Below are 19,182 nucleotides of genomic sequence, written 5' to 3' on the forward strand. Positions count from 1 at the left end.
GCAGTGGCGCAATCTTGGCTCACTGCAACCTTCATCTCCCGGGTTCAAGTGATTCTCCTGCCTCAGCCTCCTGAATAGCTAGGATTACAGGCACCCGCCACCACACCTAGCTAATTTTTGTATTTTTAATAGATACGGGGTTTCATCATGTTGGCCAGGCTGGTCTGGAATTCCTTATTTCAAGGTGATCCACCCACCTTGGCCTCCCAAAGTGCTGGGATTACAGGTGTGAGCCACCGTGCTTGGCCTAAAAATAACATACATTTTAAAATTTAGAACATTTTTTTGGAGGACAGCATTTTGGGTACTTTGGCTTTTACATCTGCCCTGATATTTTAATAAAAGTTAACCATAGGTTATTCTGGTTTAGAACATGTATGTATTTATATTATACATACACAGAACATCCACGTTTCTGAATTCGCTCCTGAATATATCGTGTGTTAAATTCTAACAATGGTGAATTACAGAGGCATGGGCTTTTCCGGAGCTAGAGATGCCTGTAGTCTCCCTATTGATTTGTAATCTCTTGAGTGAAATCCTGTAGCTAATTGGTTATGAACTTTACCCCATATTCTCATCATAACTAAATGGCATCTAGAGACGTTTGCCCTAGTTTTGTTTGTAGAGGGCTTCTGAAGGAATACAGAAATATGTTCAAACTGTGTGAAATACAATTTTACACAATTTCATCAAGAGCAGCTACTAGCGTATTTGGCATATGGCTTTGCATTTTAAAAGACCACGATTGAACCTTGTGTTACTGATATAACAGAATGAAACTCCTACTGCTTCAGACAGCACTGATGAGTTAAGAGAGGCTCTGAGGGAACACTGGAGTCCCCTGTTTGGTCAGGAGTCCTGCCTTTTCAATGTGTGCTGCATGTGGCACAGTCATCAGCTCTGCTCAGTCTAGGGTGCAAATTGAACTGCATCCAGGACATAACTGGAATGAGTACAGAGCTTAATAGTGCTATAAAATAGTGAGGCAGGGAAGGGTTTTTCTGTTTTTTTGTTTGTTTTTCCTTACTACTGACTTTCTCAGTACTAGTATTTCCTGGAGGGAAGGCACCAGCATTTTCTTTTCTTTTCTTTTTTTTATTTGAGATGGAGTCTCATTCTGTCACTCAGACTATAGTGCAGTGGCACGATCTTAACTCACCGGAACCTCCACTTTCCAGGTTCCAGCGATTCTCCCACCTCAGCCGCCTGAGTAGCTGAGACGACAGGCACATGCCACCACACGTGGCTAATTCTTTGCAATTTTTGTACAGACAGGGTTTCATCATGTTGCCCAGGCTGGCCTCAAATTTCTGACGTAAAGCGATCCCCCTGCCTTGGCCTCCCAAAGTGCTGGGATTACAAGCATGAGCCACTGCATCTGGCCTGGCACAAGCATTTTCAAGCACTGGCCTGAAAACTACTTTAGACTGTGTATATTTGGAAGGTTAAAATGCATCCTCTCCAACACTCAAAGAAAAAAAAAAATTAAGGAGGAATGAACATTGAAGCAACATTAATCTGAAAAAGTGACCATTTACTATAAACATTTAATTGTATTACAAGCTCAAGTAAACATTCTGAACCTTCCAAAAACCTCTGCAAAGTCAAGAGCTAGGTTATTTTGCTGAGATTGTGACTTTTTTTCTCTGGCTATCAGTAAAAGCAGAGTACTAGTATGACAGGGTTTAGAACAGGAGGATAAAGTATAACAGGTTAACTTCAGTCTTGCTCTTCTAGCAAAGCACCTTTAAGTTGTCTGAGATGCAGCTACTATGTGCGGAAAATGTTAGAAACAGTCTAGACAACAGAATTGTGTTTAGTATAAATAATATTCTTGATGAGATTAAGCTGATCAGATTTTGTGAATATTTCTCTTTTGGTTTGTGACGTCTAAAACATGCTTCTTCAGAGCATATTCACTATCACGTTATCAGGTCTACTCTTAGGAATACTTTTGATTCTTATTTTTTTTCTCAGATTCTTCATTTTTCCCCTAATATTCACCAAGTCAAGTAACAATATATGCGACCCCATTTGAGCGGCAGAATATTTTATTTCCCTAATAGCTTAAGAAGAACTGAAAAAAAAAAATCTAGATACTCAGAGTAATTACCCAAGAATTAAAACCTATTAAAAATATTTTGATGAAGTCACATGATTTTTTATTTTTTCTTTATTTTAAAAACAAATCCTCCGCCCCGCATTTTTGGTAAACCTTTCTCAAGGACTTTGGTTCACACTCACTGACTCATTGTAGAATGAGACACTCCTAGGTGAATCTGTGCTGACGACTCCCACATCGAGATCTTTCATTGCAACACCAAAGTCAGCCTTTTACATTCTAATGGGAAAATCATTTTGGCAATGAATACATGAACATTTTAAAGTATATTAAGAAAGTATTATATAGTTCCCACTTTAGGCTTTTGTAATCTTTAAAAATTCACCTTTTTTTTCTTTCCTACCAGTTCTAATCCGACAGCATGGAAAGGATAAAAGTAAGTTGGAAGGTGAGCAACATTCGCTATCTATGAGCAAGAGCTTACCATTCTGCACATCCAGCACGTGATGTTTATCTAATGTCCAGCCACCCATGTTGGATGCATCCAATTCATAGCCCTGAAGAATGGCAGTCCTCTTTTCCCAGAGAGTCAGGTCCAAACACGACTCATACTCATATCCAACCGACACTGGAATCCAAACAAATCACAGCTCATCTTTCTAACTACTGGGGGAAATGCAATTTATTTTATTACTCAGAAAAAAAAGCTGCCTTTTTCGCATCTGTGTTCTGAGAGTGTATTTCCACCTATTTATGGGCAGTTTATTTTTTGGTTTAAGAAGATTTGACCATATAGAAAGATTTTTTTTAAAAAAAATCTCCAAATATTAGTTTCTACTGATTTAATGGAAAGTGAGTGGTTTTTTTTTCCCCACAACACTCCTTCATGAGGGATTCACAGCACAAAATGAAGTCCAGATTGGGCACCTGGTTAAGTAATTTGATCAGATAAGTCAGTTCCAAATGGTGATCAGATAAGAACAACTAAAAATACTGTTTGCCATCTGAATAACTGGAACTCATTAGTTTTCAAGAGTGTTAAATTATGAAAAATATTTACAGTAAGTAAGATTCAATGGAACAAAAAAGCAAGCCAGATTATGACATTAGGTTTACATATTATCATCAGAAATAAACAAACTAGCAGTAAGTTAATATGAATAAATCACAGATGAAAAACTTCTCAGAGTTCACAATGAAACATGGATTTTAAAATTTAGGAAAAAGTGAAAGGAGAAGTGGCAACTACTGGATTAATTTGAACTAATTCAAGTCCAAATTACACAATAATTTCAGAGTACAATGTTCTATTTTAAGGTATAATAATTAAAACAAAAACATATCATTCTTTAGTTTTCTACGTGCTGAACTTGAGCCTGAAGCTGCGCTATATACCTGTTGTCTTTCTATCTCTCTGTGTCTCAACACATCAAACTTTGATTGCATTTTCCAGTCATTCAATAAAACAACTGATTTGATGCTTTCAGATTGTCCTTCCATTGAATGAACTGGCCCTTCTAGTGAGAACAACTGATGTAATTCCTGGACACAAATGTCTGCTATCCTGTTAAATATCAATATGCATTGAAATGACATTAGTGTTAGATACAGAAAACAAAAACAAATAAGGAAACCCAGGGAGATAAAGTTATAAAGAGAAAAAGAAGATGAAAAAACAAAAAAAGGGACACAATAGGAAACACGAGGGGAAAGGATGTGACAACCTGATACCTCATTCAGAGCATTCCTCTGTGACATCATTTCAGGCGGAAAGACTGAGATTTTCTTCTTCTTGCCACATAGAGCACTTTTCTTTTCCCATGGCAGATCTAAACCAGCCAAGGTATAATATCCCCAGGACAACCTTATTCTCATTATATTCTGTTTATCCACTGACTTCCATGGGTTACAATTAATTTATGACAGTTCGACTTCTAGAAAAACTTTTCATTGTAGCGAAGATTTATATAGAACTTACCAACAGCTTCAGACAGACCATAGACCTTCTGATTATATGCATCCGTTTTATCCCATATGAAAGTATAGGCCAAGTTCGGTGAGGCAGGAAACCACTTTTGGAAGAGTCTTCCTACTACAGCTACCATAAGATGAACCTTCATTAAATTAAATGGAATAACAGACTGGGTCATGGTGATCTTGAGAACTGACTTATATCCTGCAGCTCTGGAACTCAAGTAGGAGAGTTTCAAATCTGTTCCGGGAATTGTGGTTTCCTCGTGGAGTACCTAAGTTTGAATAAAGTAGAAGTTTCAAACTGTGATCTTGTATGACTATTAGATAAAATATATTTATGTAGTATATATTCAATATATTTGTGAATAGTGACTGTGTCTTAATTTAGTTATTCTTAAAGACAAAGCAACTAAAATAAGACACAAAGAATCTCTATTCACAAATATGCATTTGAGCTGTTATCTTATTCAATAATTAAAAATAACTCTTCTGCCAGCCCAAATGTCTCCTCCTAAAAGCCTCTTGTCATTTATTCTGAGTTAATCATACCTCGGGTGCTACTCTTCATGCGGGAAACACTGTGACTGCTCCATCAGGCTGACAAGCACTGACTTGTTAGTGTAGTAGTCACAGTGGATTCTCACTAACCCATCTTTCACCCCATCACCCTGGAGAATTAGAGCAGACATTTGTAAGATGGTTAGCTCAGAACAGGGATGCCGTCTAGGCCAAAGACCTGGCCTGTGCCAGCTGGCTCATTTGGAGACAAAACCAATACCTACAGCCTCATCAGCTGTCTGGTCACAGGCTACAAAGACAGTAAGGATAACAAAAAAGACCAAATAATTTGGGTTAATTTGTAGCAAATTCCATATCCATGTTGAGAGGTCATGTAATCATAGCACATTGTCATAATTAAAGATTGAGCTCCAACTTACTGCTGATTTTTGATATGATGGTAAATTAGTTAATATTTTAAAGCTCCATAATATTTCTCCTAGAGAGCAACTAATATGTTATTAAATGCATGTAGAATATAACAATCCGCACTTTTTTTATTTGAAACTGGACTGTAAAAATTAGTATAATTATGTGCATAAGAATTATCTCCTTTATAAATTTTTAAAAATTATATGCTTAACCTCATAGATTACCAGTCACCGTGACTAGCTCAATGAAGGCCGACATTTATATTAACAAATGCAAAGTACATTATGCCAAAACATTACTTATTTTGAAAAATGCATTTTGTGTAGCATATACAATTTTTCTAAAGAGTTCAGATTCTCTTTACCAATGCTCCTGTTAGTTTGGGGAATAAGAACAGCTCTTCATAGCCTTTCTTCATATGCCATAAGTGCAAGGCTATCTGTGTTCAAGAACGAGCACCAGGAACTCACTACTTTCTCTACGAAGAATCGAACAGTACTCTCAAAGGCTTCCTCATATTGCCCTATCAAGATTCATTATTCAGACAGAAAGGGCTGCCTTTTCATGTTGGAAAGATCTTAGAATAGTGAATCAGTGTTCAGCAATCTTTCCCCTTTCCCCAACACCTCCACATAGAACAGTTAAGGACGATGTGTGCCTGCCATTTCCAAACGTTAATAACTTCAGTAAAACCCTACAAGACCCCCTATACTGAGGGTAGAGCTGTCAGCTTCAATATAAACAATCACACAGTTGGAAGTAGCACAAGTGAATGGACAAAGGAAACTTCCATTCTAGCCTGTCAGTTGGTGCTGGCATGAAGAGGGATGTGACGCAGTATAGTAGAGTAAGAGGCAGTTTTGTTTTTTTTTCTTTTGAGACAGAGTCTTGCTCTGTCACTAGGCCGGACTGCAGTGTCATGATCTCAGCTCACCACAGCCTCCACTTCCTGGGTTCAAGCAATTCTCCTGCCTCAGCCTCCCGAGTAGCTAGGAATACAGACACACGCCACCACACCCGGCTAATTTTTTTGTATTTTTAGTAGAGACGGGGTTTCACCATGTTGGCCAGTACGGTCTTGATCGCCTGACCTTGTGATCCACCCTCCTTGGCCTCCCAAAGTGCTGAGATTACAGGTGTGAGCCACCACACCTGGCTGTAAGAGGCATTTCTAATGTAGATACATGAACTTATTACCATTGGAGTTTTCCATGAAACATGCTGACTGAATTCAGCCACAAAACTGTCTTAAGCAAAATAGTTTACAAATATATAATAACTTTTTAGACCTGGGAAACCATTGAATTTAAGATTAAGGGTACTTTTGTAAGACTGTAGGCTGTTAGGGTGAATGGTTTCAAGAGAACTCATTGTTGTCCCATAATCAGTGACATATCAAATGAGTTACTTTGAAAACTAGATTCTGTGACTCCAGTGCTGGATAATATGGCCCTGATAACACGTGATTTAACCCTAAAGCACATCATTTATTTCCTCTTATTTTCAAAATAATTTCCCATACATTCATGAGTAAGAGATTCTCTTATTAATATTATATGTATTTCCTGTGACCTTCCTAAACTGCCTCTCTATTTCAAAATACCATGTGTTATACTTGATTTTAATATCTGTAATTTTGTCCATTAAAGCATATGTTTTTCTGATGTAATTTAACTTGACCATGTTATTTTGCATTAGTGGCAAAGGTAAATCCAGCCAAAGTGGGAAAATAAACCATCAAGCCTACTTCTGCCAGCTGCAAGAGCCGTAAATACTATTCCCGACTCCGTTAAACATTTGGTTAGGAGCCATGTCCTGCCAATTCTATCTTCCAGTTGCTGTCTAACACGTTCCCTCTTCTTCATTTCCACTACCATTGTGATTGCGAGGCCCTCTCCATCTGAGTCCTGGAGACACATGGATATACACTTAACAAGAACAGTCTGTTCACTGATTTCTGTCTTCCATCAACATCTTCTGTACTTCTACCAAGTGCGTTTTGCCACTTGAGTTAGCTTTAGAGAAATGCTGAAAAAACTCCATCGGTGCATTGGTTCCGCATCACCTAAAGAATTCAAGGTTTCCATTGGATTGGGTCTCAGGGCCATGTATAAGCTGGCCCTGGGCCATCTTCTGCCTCCTTCCCGATTATCCCCTATACAACATGACTTGTTTTTGCCACTCCACTGTTGCTTCCACATCTTCCATCTGAAACATGCTTTCTTCCCTCTCCAGCCTAATCTCTGTTTAAGACCAACCTCCTCAGTGATTCTTTCTTTGGCTTACTTAGGAATTGACCTCTCCTTTGAACTTGTATAATTCTTCATTAAAATCTTTATTGCATTTAGAGTGACAGGATACATGGCTTATTCTTTTTATCCGAGTAAAGTACCTTGCACATAGTAGGCTCTCAGTAAATTTTTCTGAAATATTTGCCTATTGCATGAATGAATGAATGGAGAAAAGACTCCATGTATTCCTGGAATTGTTGACTATTTGAAACCCATTTCAATATCCTAGTTTGCTGGAAATTTGGCACCTACAGACAGATACTGACTGTAGGTAAAGTCTATTTTAGGACTGACTATGAAGTTCAGAGTTCCTGCAAGATTGGCCTGGGGAGGAAGTATTAAATTGATTGAGGTTACAACGAACTTCTTAAAGTTTCAGCTCAAAGTTGGCTTGACCATTTTACAACTAATCCCTGAGGTGTTGCTGCTGCAACGTCTTTGCCTGTGAGCCCTTTTGATTTTGTGTTAGCCTAGACCTTTCTGGATCACCTCTTGCAGCCTCCATCTGCACTCCCTCCCCAGGTGGTCTCCCCCAACGCTTGGTATTTATATGTGAATGACTCCCAGATCTACCTCTTGAGTTTCAACCCCTTCCCTGGACTCCAATCTTCTGTGTCTGCTTCTACCCTCAAAGACTTCTGTCCAAGCCACCATAATTTCTCCCGTGGACACCTGAGGTTGCTTCCTAACTGGTCTCCTTGTTTCTACCCTTGCCCAATACAGAATATTCTCAGCTCAGAAATCCTTAAAGGAGGAAATCAGTGACTATTACTGCTCTGCTTAAACACCTTCGGTGGTTTCCGATTCTCGAAGTAAAGACTTATCTTTGCCATGGTCTTCAATGGCTTGTGATTTATTTACTGCTGACTTCACTCCAACCATGCTTGCTATCCTCTTTGTCATTCTTTGAACAAGCCACGCATGCTGTACCTAGAATCCCCTTCAATTTTCAGGGTTTATTCTTTTACTTTCTTAAAGTTTGTGCTGAAACGTCACCTTGTTGAAGAGATTTTCTCAAACTGTACTATATAAGATCATACCTCTATCCACTGTCCCCTGCTTTATTATATTTTGTTAAGTCTCATCACAACCTGACATATTTGTTGACTGCCTCGCTCCACTCATGAGTTGGGAAGCTCACTGAGAGCAGGTACCTCATGTGAGTGCTTTACCGCTTTGTTCCCACATAACAGTGCCTGGTACAGAACAGGTATTCAATAAATAGCTGGAGAATGAATATGACAAAGTTGCTATTTGCTACTGTATTTTGATGACCACAGATTTTTCCTTACCTCTTTATGAATATAGTCTATTATTATTCTACATATTTTTTGAGACAGGGTCTCACTCCTGGTGCCTAGGCTGGAGTGCAGTGCCACACATGACTCATGCAACCTTGACCTCCCAGGGCTGAAGTGATCCTCCCACCTCAGCCTCCTGAATAGCTGGGACTACAGGCACATGCTACCACACCTGGCTAATTTTCTGTATATTTTGTAGAGATGGGGTTTTGTCATATTGCTCAGGCTGGTCTCAAATTCCTGGGCTCAAGCCATCCTCCCACCTTGGTCTCCCACAGTGCTGGGATTATAGTAGTGAGCCACGCTGCCTGCCAAAGTCCATTATTATTATACCTCATGTCCTACTTTTCAGATCTGAAAGTGATTTCTAACTGAAAACATATGAGATGGTACACAATCCTCAGATATTTCACCACATGAAACAAATAGGGAATGTATAGCTATTTCTTAAAAAGTTATATTAATGAATATTTTCTGTCAAAAACTACCTTTTCCAAAACACTTTTTACTTACAACAATGAAACAGTAAGTTTTTGAGACTAATAGCCATGTACAATAGTGAGTAGCATCAGTAGCACTTGGTACAACGTCAGTCAGGCTGGCAGGTACACTCAGGCACTCAAGTTTTTTTTTTCCAATAAATAAATATATAAATAAATAAAGACGTTATTAGTGATTGAGTTTAAGCTACATTTTCACTTTTCATTACTACTAATAAATATTTACAGATATATCCTGAAGAAAAAGTATTTTGCTTGAGTAGATCTTTAATAAATAACTAAATATCCTACTATAATAATACCTACTCTAGTGTGCACACACACACATACACACACACACTATATTTCATTCTATAGAATTATTTAAAGATAGCACTGGAATTCTATAAGCAATTTTTCTTTTTTTGAGGCAGAGTCTCATGGTGTCACCCAGGCTGGAGTGCAGTGGCACAATCTTGGCTTACTGCAACCTCCACCTCCCAGGTTCAAGCGATTCTCCAGCCTCAGCCTCCCAAGTAGCTGGGAATACAGGCACCCATCACCATGTCTGGCTACATTTCTTTTTTTTTTTTTTGTATTTTTTGTAGAGATGGGGTTTCTATGGGGTTTAGTAGAGATGGGGTTGGCCAGGCTGGTCTTGAACTCCTGACCTCATTATCTGCCCACCTCGGCCTCCCAAAGTGCTGAGATTATAGGCATGAGCCACCGCACCCAGCCTCTATAATCCATTTTTAAGATTCTTTGGCAAAACATGATCTGAAGATCTTGTATCTACAAGTACTGCCTGCAAGAATATTTTACCTGTGTTTCAGGAATGATGGGACTGTCTTCAGGAGAAGATCTGAAAAAGGTGGATAAAGGTGACGACACAATAATGGGATTCGGCCTCACGAATCCACTCAGATCACAGCTGGGAATGTCATTCTCTTCTTTCTTCATGACTAGGGTATCCATCACATAAAAGACATTCCACGGAATCCACACAGTATGATACTGAGTGAGGAATGGGGATCGTTCAAATACCAAAGTTAGAGAAGCCCCACCATTTGCCACCAAGTCAAACCTAAGAAAAAACAAGGTATGCTTAGTGAATTGTCTGGATCCCATGTAACTACAATACACACCTGCTTCAGTTAATATGCTTTATAAAAAAATCAACTTTTTCTCCCAACTTTTATGTAAAATATTTTCAGATCTATAGAAATATACCAAGAGTTATATAATAAATACTCATATGCCCTATGTGCATTCACCAAGTTCACCATTTTTTTTCCAAATTTGCTTTCCATTGTCTCTTTGTTCGGAACCATCTGAGCTCAAGTTGTAGACATTGCAAAATACTACCCCTAAAGATTTCAACACACATCCGCTAAGACAAAGAACATTCTCCTACAAAATTACAGTACTATTACCATGCCTTAGAAAATAAAATCAATTTTTAAAGAAGTATGTGAGTATATGACTTTAAATCTCTGCCATATGTACAGTCACAAGTTTCTGCAGTCTAAAAGTTGCTGCATTTCCACATTAAAAAGGACAATAAAACATGCCAGTGGTGCAGGAAGGTCCAGTTTTTATACTTCAAAGCCTTCAGAGATAGTGTGATGGGACTAACTCACATTCCATCCTGGCGGGTAATAGTATATCCATATTCTGGGTAATGGAAAAACGAGACATTTACTCCAATAAGTGGAGTTCCATCAGCAGTCAGTACTTGGCCTCTGATGACAGATGCAAGGCTGTTGGAAAAGCAGAAGAATTAGAATGAACATCTGTCTTTTCAGGCCAACATTATCATGATTTATAGATAACTCAACCTAAGGATAAAATAACACTATTCTATGTAATCAATCGTTATTCACAAAAACCCGACCTGAAATACTCCCAAGACAATGTCCCTTTCAATTCAGTGCAATTCACATTCTCTGAATGCCTTGTGTTTATTCTGGGTTTTAATTTGCAGCAATCTGTTTTTTGGAGAGTTATCAAGACTGATAATTTAGAGATGAATTTTTTAAATGATAAACTCCGTGCTTTTTTCGTAAGTCATATATATGGTGCTCACGTGAAGAAAAGTAGACTCTCTAATTAATTCTGAGGCAATCAGTAAATCTTCAGGGACGAAGAAGTATAAGATTTAAGGGGGCAGTAAGGGACATTTGTACAACAACTTTTAATCAACTGCTGGGTACAACTGCATTAATGCTGTTAAATTACTGCAGACCCAGGAGTTCTAGTGTAAATCATCTTCTTTTGCTCAGTGAGACACAAGACACCTGCTTTCATTTACTGGTTTATTTTCAGGTCATTACTGCTCTGTAAAGCACCAAACAGCTTATGCAATCTTACTGCCATGCCATCAGCAACTCCATTACATTAATTCATAATTTATATTATTTAGTGAGCTCAGCTAAAAAAAAGTGCACTTCTGTTTTGCCTATTGGGGTCTTTTCATTGCTTTTTTTGAAACATTTCCAACTGTGCTAACAAAGTCAACTAGTTAAATGAAGATTTATTGACTTTTTAATGTTATGTCCTGTTATGTCTCAGGTACTGAAATTGACAAAGTATGTGAACTGTGTCAAAAATGCTTGAAATGCGAAGTGTGGTGAAGAAGAATTTGCAGAAAGAGGAAAAACTATATTTAAAAAACAGCACTTTCCTCAAGTTCACAGTCATCAATATTTCACATAAAGTGCACGTAACTGTTGATAACATCACTACAAATCTATATAAGGAAAAGATGCATTAACCTCTTATTGAAAGGACTTTCTCCAGGTATAACATGGGTGCTATCAGACCCTATAAGAAAACTGATTCGATCATAGAAGGATTTGGCAGCTTGCTGAGAAGGCGACTGAAGGCTTTGGCTAATGATGTCCTGAGGATCTGGTAGGCCCCGGCAGTAGGGCTGATTCTGGCAGGAACTCTGTAGGCAGCAATCGGGATCCATGCAGTCAATGAGTCCATCTGTAGAAAGAAGTGTTCCCCAGTAAGATAATTTTCCTTTTGATGCCATAATGTAGAATCAGTTTTGTTACTCGACTTTTTTTTTCAAATCAAGTGATTTCCCACTGCCTATCTGATAGTAATTTCTATGAGGCATACTTTTTAAAACCAGAAGACATACAAACACAATACAGTCATGCATCACATAATGACAGACCACATATACAAGGGTGGTCCCACAAGACGATGATACCGTATTTTTTCGGTACCTTTTCTATGTTTAGATACACAAATACCACTGTGTTACAACTGCCTCAGTATTCAGTAGAGTAACATGCTGTACAGATGTATAGGCTAGGAGTGTAGTAGGTTGTGCCACCTAGATTTGCGTTAAGTACACGCCATGATGCTCCCACCAGGATGAAATTGTCTAGCGACACCTATCTCAGAACATATCCCCATCATTACATGACACATAAATCTACTTGAATCTGCCTTCACAGAGAGTAAATATTTGGACTAGAGATGGTTGAAAAGAATCATTTAATGTTTGTTCTGAGTAAGAAATAAAAAATTAGTGATTAGAACAATCTATTAGTAGTAGTATGAAGGAATATGAATTAGTTGTAAGTAAAACTATTCAAATATCCTATATTTTAGAGAAAACGCATTAGGAGTTAGCACAGTAAGTGTGTATGGTTAACAGGATTCTACACAGGGTGAAGCTCTAAAATTTGGGAGAGGGTCAGAAAGTGAAAGTTTATGAAGTGTAACAAACACAAATAAATATAAAACGGATGAAATTAGCCAACCACCTTTCAAGAAAATAGCTCTTCTGGCTGGATGCAGTGGCTCACGCCTGTAATCACAGCACTTTGGAAGGCTGAGGTAGGCATATCACCTGAGGTCAGGAGTTTGAGATCAGCCTTGCCAACATGGTGAAACCAATATAAAAATTAGCCAGGCATGGTGGCAGATGACTGTATTCCCAGCTACTTGGGAGGCTGAGGCATGAGAATCACTTTAACCCGGGAGGTGGTAGTTGCAGTGAGCTGAGATTGCGCCACTGCACTCCAGCCTGGGCAACAGAGTGAGACTCTGTCTCAAAAAAAAAAAAAAGAAAAAAGACAAAGAAATAAAACAACTCTTCTAAGGAAGGTAAAGTGTGTTCCAGATTAAATCAGGCATTTCCCAAATTTTAAACAAGAGCCTGGACTCCTAGAATACATGCACTAAAATGGAGGTATTAATTAAAATGCGGTAAATGTAAATCATCCATAATATTATAAATTATAAGAACTCCATCATGAAAAATTGATCTATAGTATTGATGATATAAATGGAATAATAATGAGAAGCATTTGCCAGTGCATTCTCTGGGAACATCACAAGGAAACTATACTCAATGGCTCATGTAAGCATTCTGTTTAAAACCTACAACCAATCCATTAGCGGATGAGTGTTTCAGGTTATGATCGTTTGATAATATTATTCTTTAAGGTCAGGTTTTACTGACCGTTGAAAATATAATTTTTTTTTTTCTGAGACTGAATCTTGCTCTGTCACCCATGCTAGAGTGCAGTGGAGTGATCTCAGCTCACTGCAACCTCTGCCTAGAGTGTTCAAGTGATTCTCCTGCCTCAGCCTCCTAAGTAGCTGAGACTACAGATGCCTGCCACCATGCCCAGCTACTTTTTGCATTTTTAGTAAAGATGGGGTTTTATCATGTTGGCCAGGCTGGCGTTGAACTCCAGGCCTTAGGTGATCCACCCACCTAGGCCTCCCAAAGTACTGGCATTACAGGCGTGAGCCACTGAGCCCAGCCAAAAACATGAATTTTTATCTCCTTGGTAATTACATTTATTGGTACAGGTTAACAAAAATACTAGTTTCTGGCCGGGTGTGGAGGCTCATGCCTGTAATCCCAGCACTCTGGGAGGCCGAGGCGGGTGGATCACCAGGTCAGGAGATCGAGACCAGCCTGACTAACGTGGTAAAACCCCATCTCTACTAAAAATACAAAAATTAGCTGGGCATGGTGGTGCGTGCCTGTAATACCAGCTACTCAGGAGGCTGATGCAGGAGAATCGCTTGAAACAGGGAGTCGGAAGTTTCAGTGAGCCGAGATCACACCACTGCACTCCAGCCTGGTGACTGAGACTCCATCTCAAAAAAAAAAAAATTAGTTTTTTTTTTTTTTTTTTTTTTTTTTTTTTTGAGACGGAGTTTCGCTCTTGATACCCAGGCTGGAGCGCAATGGCGCGATCTCGGCTCACCGCAATCTCCGCTTCCTGGGTTCAGGCAATTCTCCTGCCTCAGCCTCCTGAGTAGCTGGGATTACAGGCACGCGCCACTGTGCCCAGCTAATTTTTTGTATTAGTAGAGACGGGGTTTCACCATGTTGACCAGGATGGTCTCGATCTCTTGACCTCGTGATCCACCCGCCTCGGCCTCCCAAAGTGCTGGGATAAAAAATTAGTTTTTGAAGAGTTTAGTTACTTTTAGGAGAACCGACAAAACAGTTTTAAAATCTTCAAACTTAAGTATGACGTCTTGGTACGACCCTATGAGAGCAAGCTTAGCTGAAAATATCTAGATGATCCCTATGTTTTATTTACACAATGAAAAAAAAGTCTTTTTTTTTTTTTTTTAAAACTATACTAGCCACTGATTTACGTTAGGCTATTCTTATTAATAGAATACTAGTGGCCAGGCGTGGTGGCTCATGCCTGTAATCCCAGCACTTTGGGAGGCTGAGGCAGGCGGATCACGAGGTCAGGAGATCGAGATCATCCTGGCCAACGTGGTGAAACCCTGTCTCTATTAAAAATACAAAAAAATTAGCTGGGCATGGTGGCACACGCCTGTAGTCCCAGCTACTTGGGAGGCTGAGGCAGGAGAATTGCTTGAACCCAGGAGGCAGAGATTGCAGTGAGCCGAGACTGAGCCATTGCACTACAGCCTGGGCAACAGTACGAGACTCCATCTCCAAATAAAAAAAAAAAAAAAAACAAGAATATTAGCTTGCCCCTTCATTATCTGACAGCAAACTGAGATAAAAGAAAGCAGACAAAGTTGAAGTAAACCGCCCAGTCGAAAAGGCAGGTCAGCAACAACACAGGTAAGGTAAGAAACCAGGCGTGAGGAGCCGGACTCAGTGCCCTCAAGTCATTTTGCCCATGTGAAGAAGTGTAGTGAGCGCTTGTGCTTCCTGGACCCATTTCCCTTTCTTTGGGCAACAGCTCTAACTTCTCATTTGGGTATCTGGCCTTTCCTGCCTCTCAGTCCGTGTGCGTAACCCTCCCTTCGTGTTTGCTTCAGAAACCTACGGGTGCCCTAACATATCTAACAAGAGTGAATTTCAGGAACAATCTAAAAAGAGATTCTTACCCCTCAACCAGGCTTGATCTGTGAGGCTGTGTGGCTGGGACTGCTGCAGCCACCTTGCTGTCATGATAGAAGCTGCTGAAAATTGAGCCATCTCTGGGCAAGCAGAGCCAAGGGCTGGAGCAAAAACTAACAGGTCAGACAGAGACACCAAAACCTTTGAGGTTTTTGCCATAAGCTGCACTTGACCTCTGGGTTTTTATAGTCATAGAAACTAAGGCATTCCCTTTTTCCTCAAGTCTGTTTGATTTAAATTTTCTGTCACCTGAAATGGACAGAGACTTTCTGTCACCTGAAATGGACAGTGACTTATCCAGAGACAGTGACTAAAAATCTCTTGACTATTTCTTTTGTAGGTGGGGGCGGGGGAAGGCTTAATAAGTGAATACCTGAATTAAATGTATGAAGTTGGACTCTTTTCACACTAGTATTTTAAGTTTTTGTTACCATAATTTCTATACACATGAAAATGTGTGCGTCAGAATTTCTGATAAGCAGATCTGATTACATGCAGTTTCCTTATGACAGTATGTATTTGCATGACTATTATATTTCTAATATGATGAGTTGTAAATTATTTGAAACTGCATGTTTATTTCTCTGAAAAAAACCTAAAATCATGTTTTAAGAAAATCAAATGAAAAGAGTTTGTAAATTTTACATACATTTATCAAAATATTTCTTTCCTAGGCAAAAGGGCATGAAGATGAAACATTTATAAATATTTCTCAATATTTCTAGTGGAAGAAAGATGACACAATGCTATTCTTATTTTTCATGAGGACATATAATAATCATAATAATGTAAAACATTTTTTTTCCCTCTCTCTCATAGAAATGGAAGCATAGTTGTTAAGATTCAGACTTCTAAAGTAGTAGACAGTTGACTTACTGCCCTAGTAGCATTTCTGGCTTCAAAAAAACAATTAGCCAGGCACAGTGACTCATGCCTGTAATCCCAGCAATTTGGGAGGCCAAGATGGGAGGATCACCTGAGCCCAGTAATTCAAGACAGGCCTGGGCAACATAGCGAGACCCTATCTCTACAAAAAGTTAGAAAAGTTAGCCAGGTATGGTGGTGTGCACCTGTAGTCCTAGCTACTCGGGAGGCTGGGGTGGGAGGATCACTTGAGCCCAGGTGTTCAAGGCTGCAGTGAGGGATGATCCCACCACTGTGCTTCAGCCTGGGCGTCAGGGACAGACCCTGTTTCAAAACAACAACAATAACAAAACCAAAATAACAAATGAACAATTTTTTTTAAAAACCTCAACCTTTCCATCCCAATTCTTAGATGTTGTTGACATTTTATGAGGAATCTTTAAAATGTGTTTTATGATATAGCACCTTTAGTTCTCACTTGATGGATTTAGAATGGGTACATATGCTTGGGAGAATAACAACACAAATATCTGATATTCTTGCAGGTTCTCCCCTTGTAGTCATTCTTCAACAAAAGTAGAAATGACTCAATAGGAAAACTACTTCCAAATATTCCATTTTATCTCCATTAATCTGGTAAATTAAGGGTTAAGTGCTCCTTACCCTCTTCTCCCCCGACATAATACTCCCACAGTGTCTTCCCTTAGGCAATGGATAGTACAGTTGCCAAAGAGGAATGCTCAAATTTAGTCATTCATCTTTGTTAGTTTATAAAAAGCATGTACATCTGGCATGTAGTCTGCAGGTCATAAAACTGCATGAGATTGACACCTTCTGAACTAATCAGTTGGAAATGCATTTTTACAAGCCTCTCTGCTAGCATCAATCAGAGAAAGAATCTCATTTTCAACAGCCAAGGTGCAGGGACACACTGTTTGTTATTTTTCTACAGACTTTATCAGTAACTTGCCCAAGCAAGTGATGGATGGTTATGAATCTGGCTTCCTATAACTTGAGAAAACATTTTTCATTTTTTTGGTCTGTATTTATATAGCAGCTAAGGCTATCTAGTACAACTAAGTTGATTACCCACTTGCCCAAATGTATAGTGTAGTAAAATTGTCTTTGTGGAATAAAGCTTCTAAAAAATCATCGCGATTCCATTTTAGTTTCGGAAACATTAGGTTGGCTTAAATTTATATTGGTATAGAAGCCATATCTAACAGCATTAATCATAAAAAAAACTACATACATCAGAAATGCTCAAAACCCACTGAATAACAACTTCAATGATCAGTTAAGAGCCTGCCTTTCTTCAGTTTAGGCTTTGCAACCTACGTGGTGCTCTGATGTCAAGTAGAGAATACCGTTTATGCTTCCCTCCGCTCAGTCTGTAATGGTAATATTATCGTTAGCTTTTCTGTCCATTATTTTTAAACATGCTCTTGTCCTTCTTTGGGCACTTTCACTGGTCTTTTACAGTGGCTGGCAAACTTATTTTGTAGAGCCAAAGTAAATACATTCGGCTTTGTGGACCAGATAGTCTCTATAGCAACTGTTCAGCTCTGCCTTCATAGACGATATGTAAATGAATGGGCACGAATGTGTTCCAATAAAACTATTAAGAAAATCAGGCTGTGGCTCAGGGGCCATGGTTTGCCAATCCCTGGTCTTGCTTCAAGTCTCTATCCTGTCCTATTTCCTATTCTTTATATCACTCTTGATTTTTTTTCTGACCAATTTAAACAATACAGATTTTGTTGATTATTAAAACTCTAGACTACAGGTCTTTTCCTAGGTTACCATCTATGTTTGCTGGCTTTACTTTGCTTGTCAGTGCTCTCACTTTCTTCTTTTAAGGAACTATGGATACTGTTTTTCAAAACCTTGGTTTACAGACTGGATAAAAAGTCACAAATTCTCTTTTTTACACAAAAGATAACTGATGCCCACTGTCCTTCCCCACAGTATTTGGTGGTTCCCCCCGACTCCTCAACCTCCAAGTTTCAAGTGTGAGTTAGAAATTCCTATGTAATATTTTATTTGTGGGATTCAGAATCTTAAAGGTGTACAGGTATAACTTTTGTTATTCTTTTCAGTCACATGCTGTAATATGCACGAAACTTATTTACTCGGTTCTGGATCGGGATCATGCTTGGTTTTCTGTGCATTCTTGCTGTTCTACATCAGTGCTCTCCTGGTGGCTTTGCTCCCCCTGTTCACACCATTTCAATGCTAATGACTCCATGCTGGTCATTCTCCTGAACTACAAAGCAACAAATTGCCTTCTAGATATTTGGCTTGGATACTACACAGGCATCTAAAACCTGACATGTAATATGATTTAACATGTCCATATATGATCTTCTCCTCCAAACATGCTGCTGCTGCTCAATTTCCTATTTCAATGAATGGTTCTGCCACCCACCCCACTGAGCTTACCAAAGTCGAAATCTGAATGTTATTCTTGACCCCTTGTCTCTTCCTTTTTCTCTGCACTTAATCAATCACCAGTTGCTTCTTTTCTTTATCTCAAATCTCTCTTGAATCAGTCTATTTCTTTCTCTTTTCCTGAAAGTACCCATCAGGCCACCATGGTCCTCTCTTGACAAATTCTTAACAATAGTTTGTTTTTCCAGGTTCCAGGCTTGCCCCAACTATTCATTCTCTACATGTTAACCAGAGTAACCTTATAGAAACCAAATTTGATTATTTCATTTCTCCGGCTAAAATGCTTCCTTTACTTGGTCTCCATTGCCTTCTGAGTAAAGTCACAACTCCTTAACATGGCTCATAAGACCTTTCACCATTATTGTTTCCTCTGCCTGGAGATCGCTAACCTTCTCTCTTACTTCTCCACATTGCCCTCAATTCCTTCAGCAATCATCTCAGACAACTGTCTCAT

The 19,182-nt window shown here is 39.0% G+C and overlaps 1 protein-coding gene across 6 annotated transcripts in view; it reads right to left on the reverse strand.

Moving 5' to 3' along the window:
• TENM3 (teneurin transmembrane protein 3) overlaps nucleotides 1-19,182 on the reverse strand; it is a 1,556,403-nt gene that overhangs the window by 53,127 nt on the left and 1,484,094 nt on the right. For all 6 annotated transcript variants that reach the window (XM_064369979.1, XM_064369982.1, XM_064369985.1 and 3 more), the window contains 5 exons: nucleotides 11,815-12,031; nucleotides 10,681-10,800; nucleotides 9,863-10,124; nucleotides 4,044-4,311; nucleotides 2,550-2,693 (listed from right to left, as the gene is read on the reverse strand). In XM_064369979.1, coding sequence (XP_064226049.1) covers nucleotides 2,550-2,693; nucleotides 4,044-4,311; nucleotides 9,863-10,124; nucleotides 10,681-10,800; nucleotides 11,815-12,031 — 1,011 coding nt within the window. The remainder of the gene's footprint in view (nucleotides 1-2,549; nucleotides 2,694-4,043; nucleotides 4,312-9,862; nucleotides 10,125-10,680; nucleotides 10,801-11,814; nucleotides 12,032-19,182) is intronic.

This window comes from Aotus nancymaae, unplaced genomic scaffold (assembly GCF_030222135.1).
Source record: "Aotus nancymaae isolate 86718 unplaced genomic scaffold, 86718_ANA_hifiasm-v0.15.2.pri h1tg000006l, whole genome shotgun sequence".
Classification (NCBI taxonomy): Eukaryota; Metazoa; Chordata; class Mammalia; order Primates; family Aotidae; genus Aotus; species Aotus nancymaae.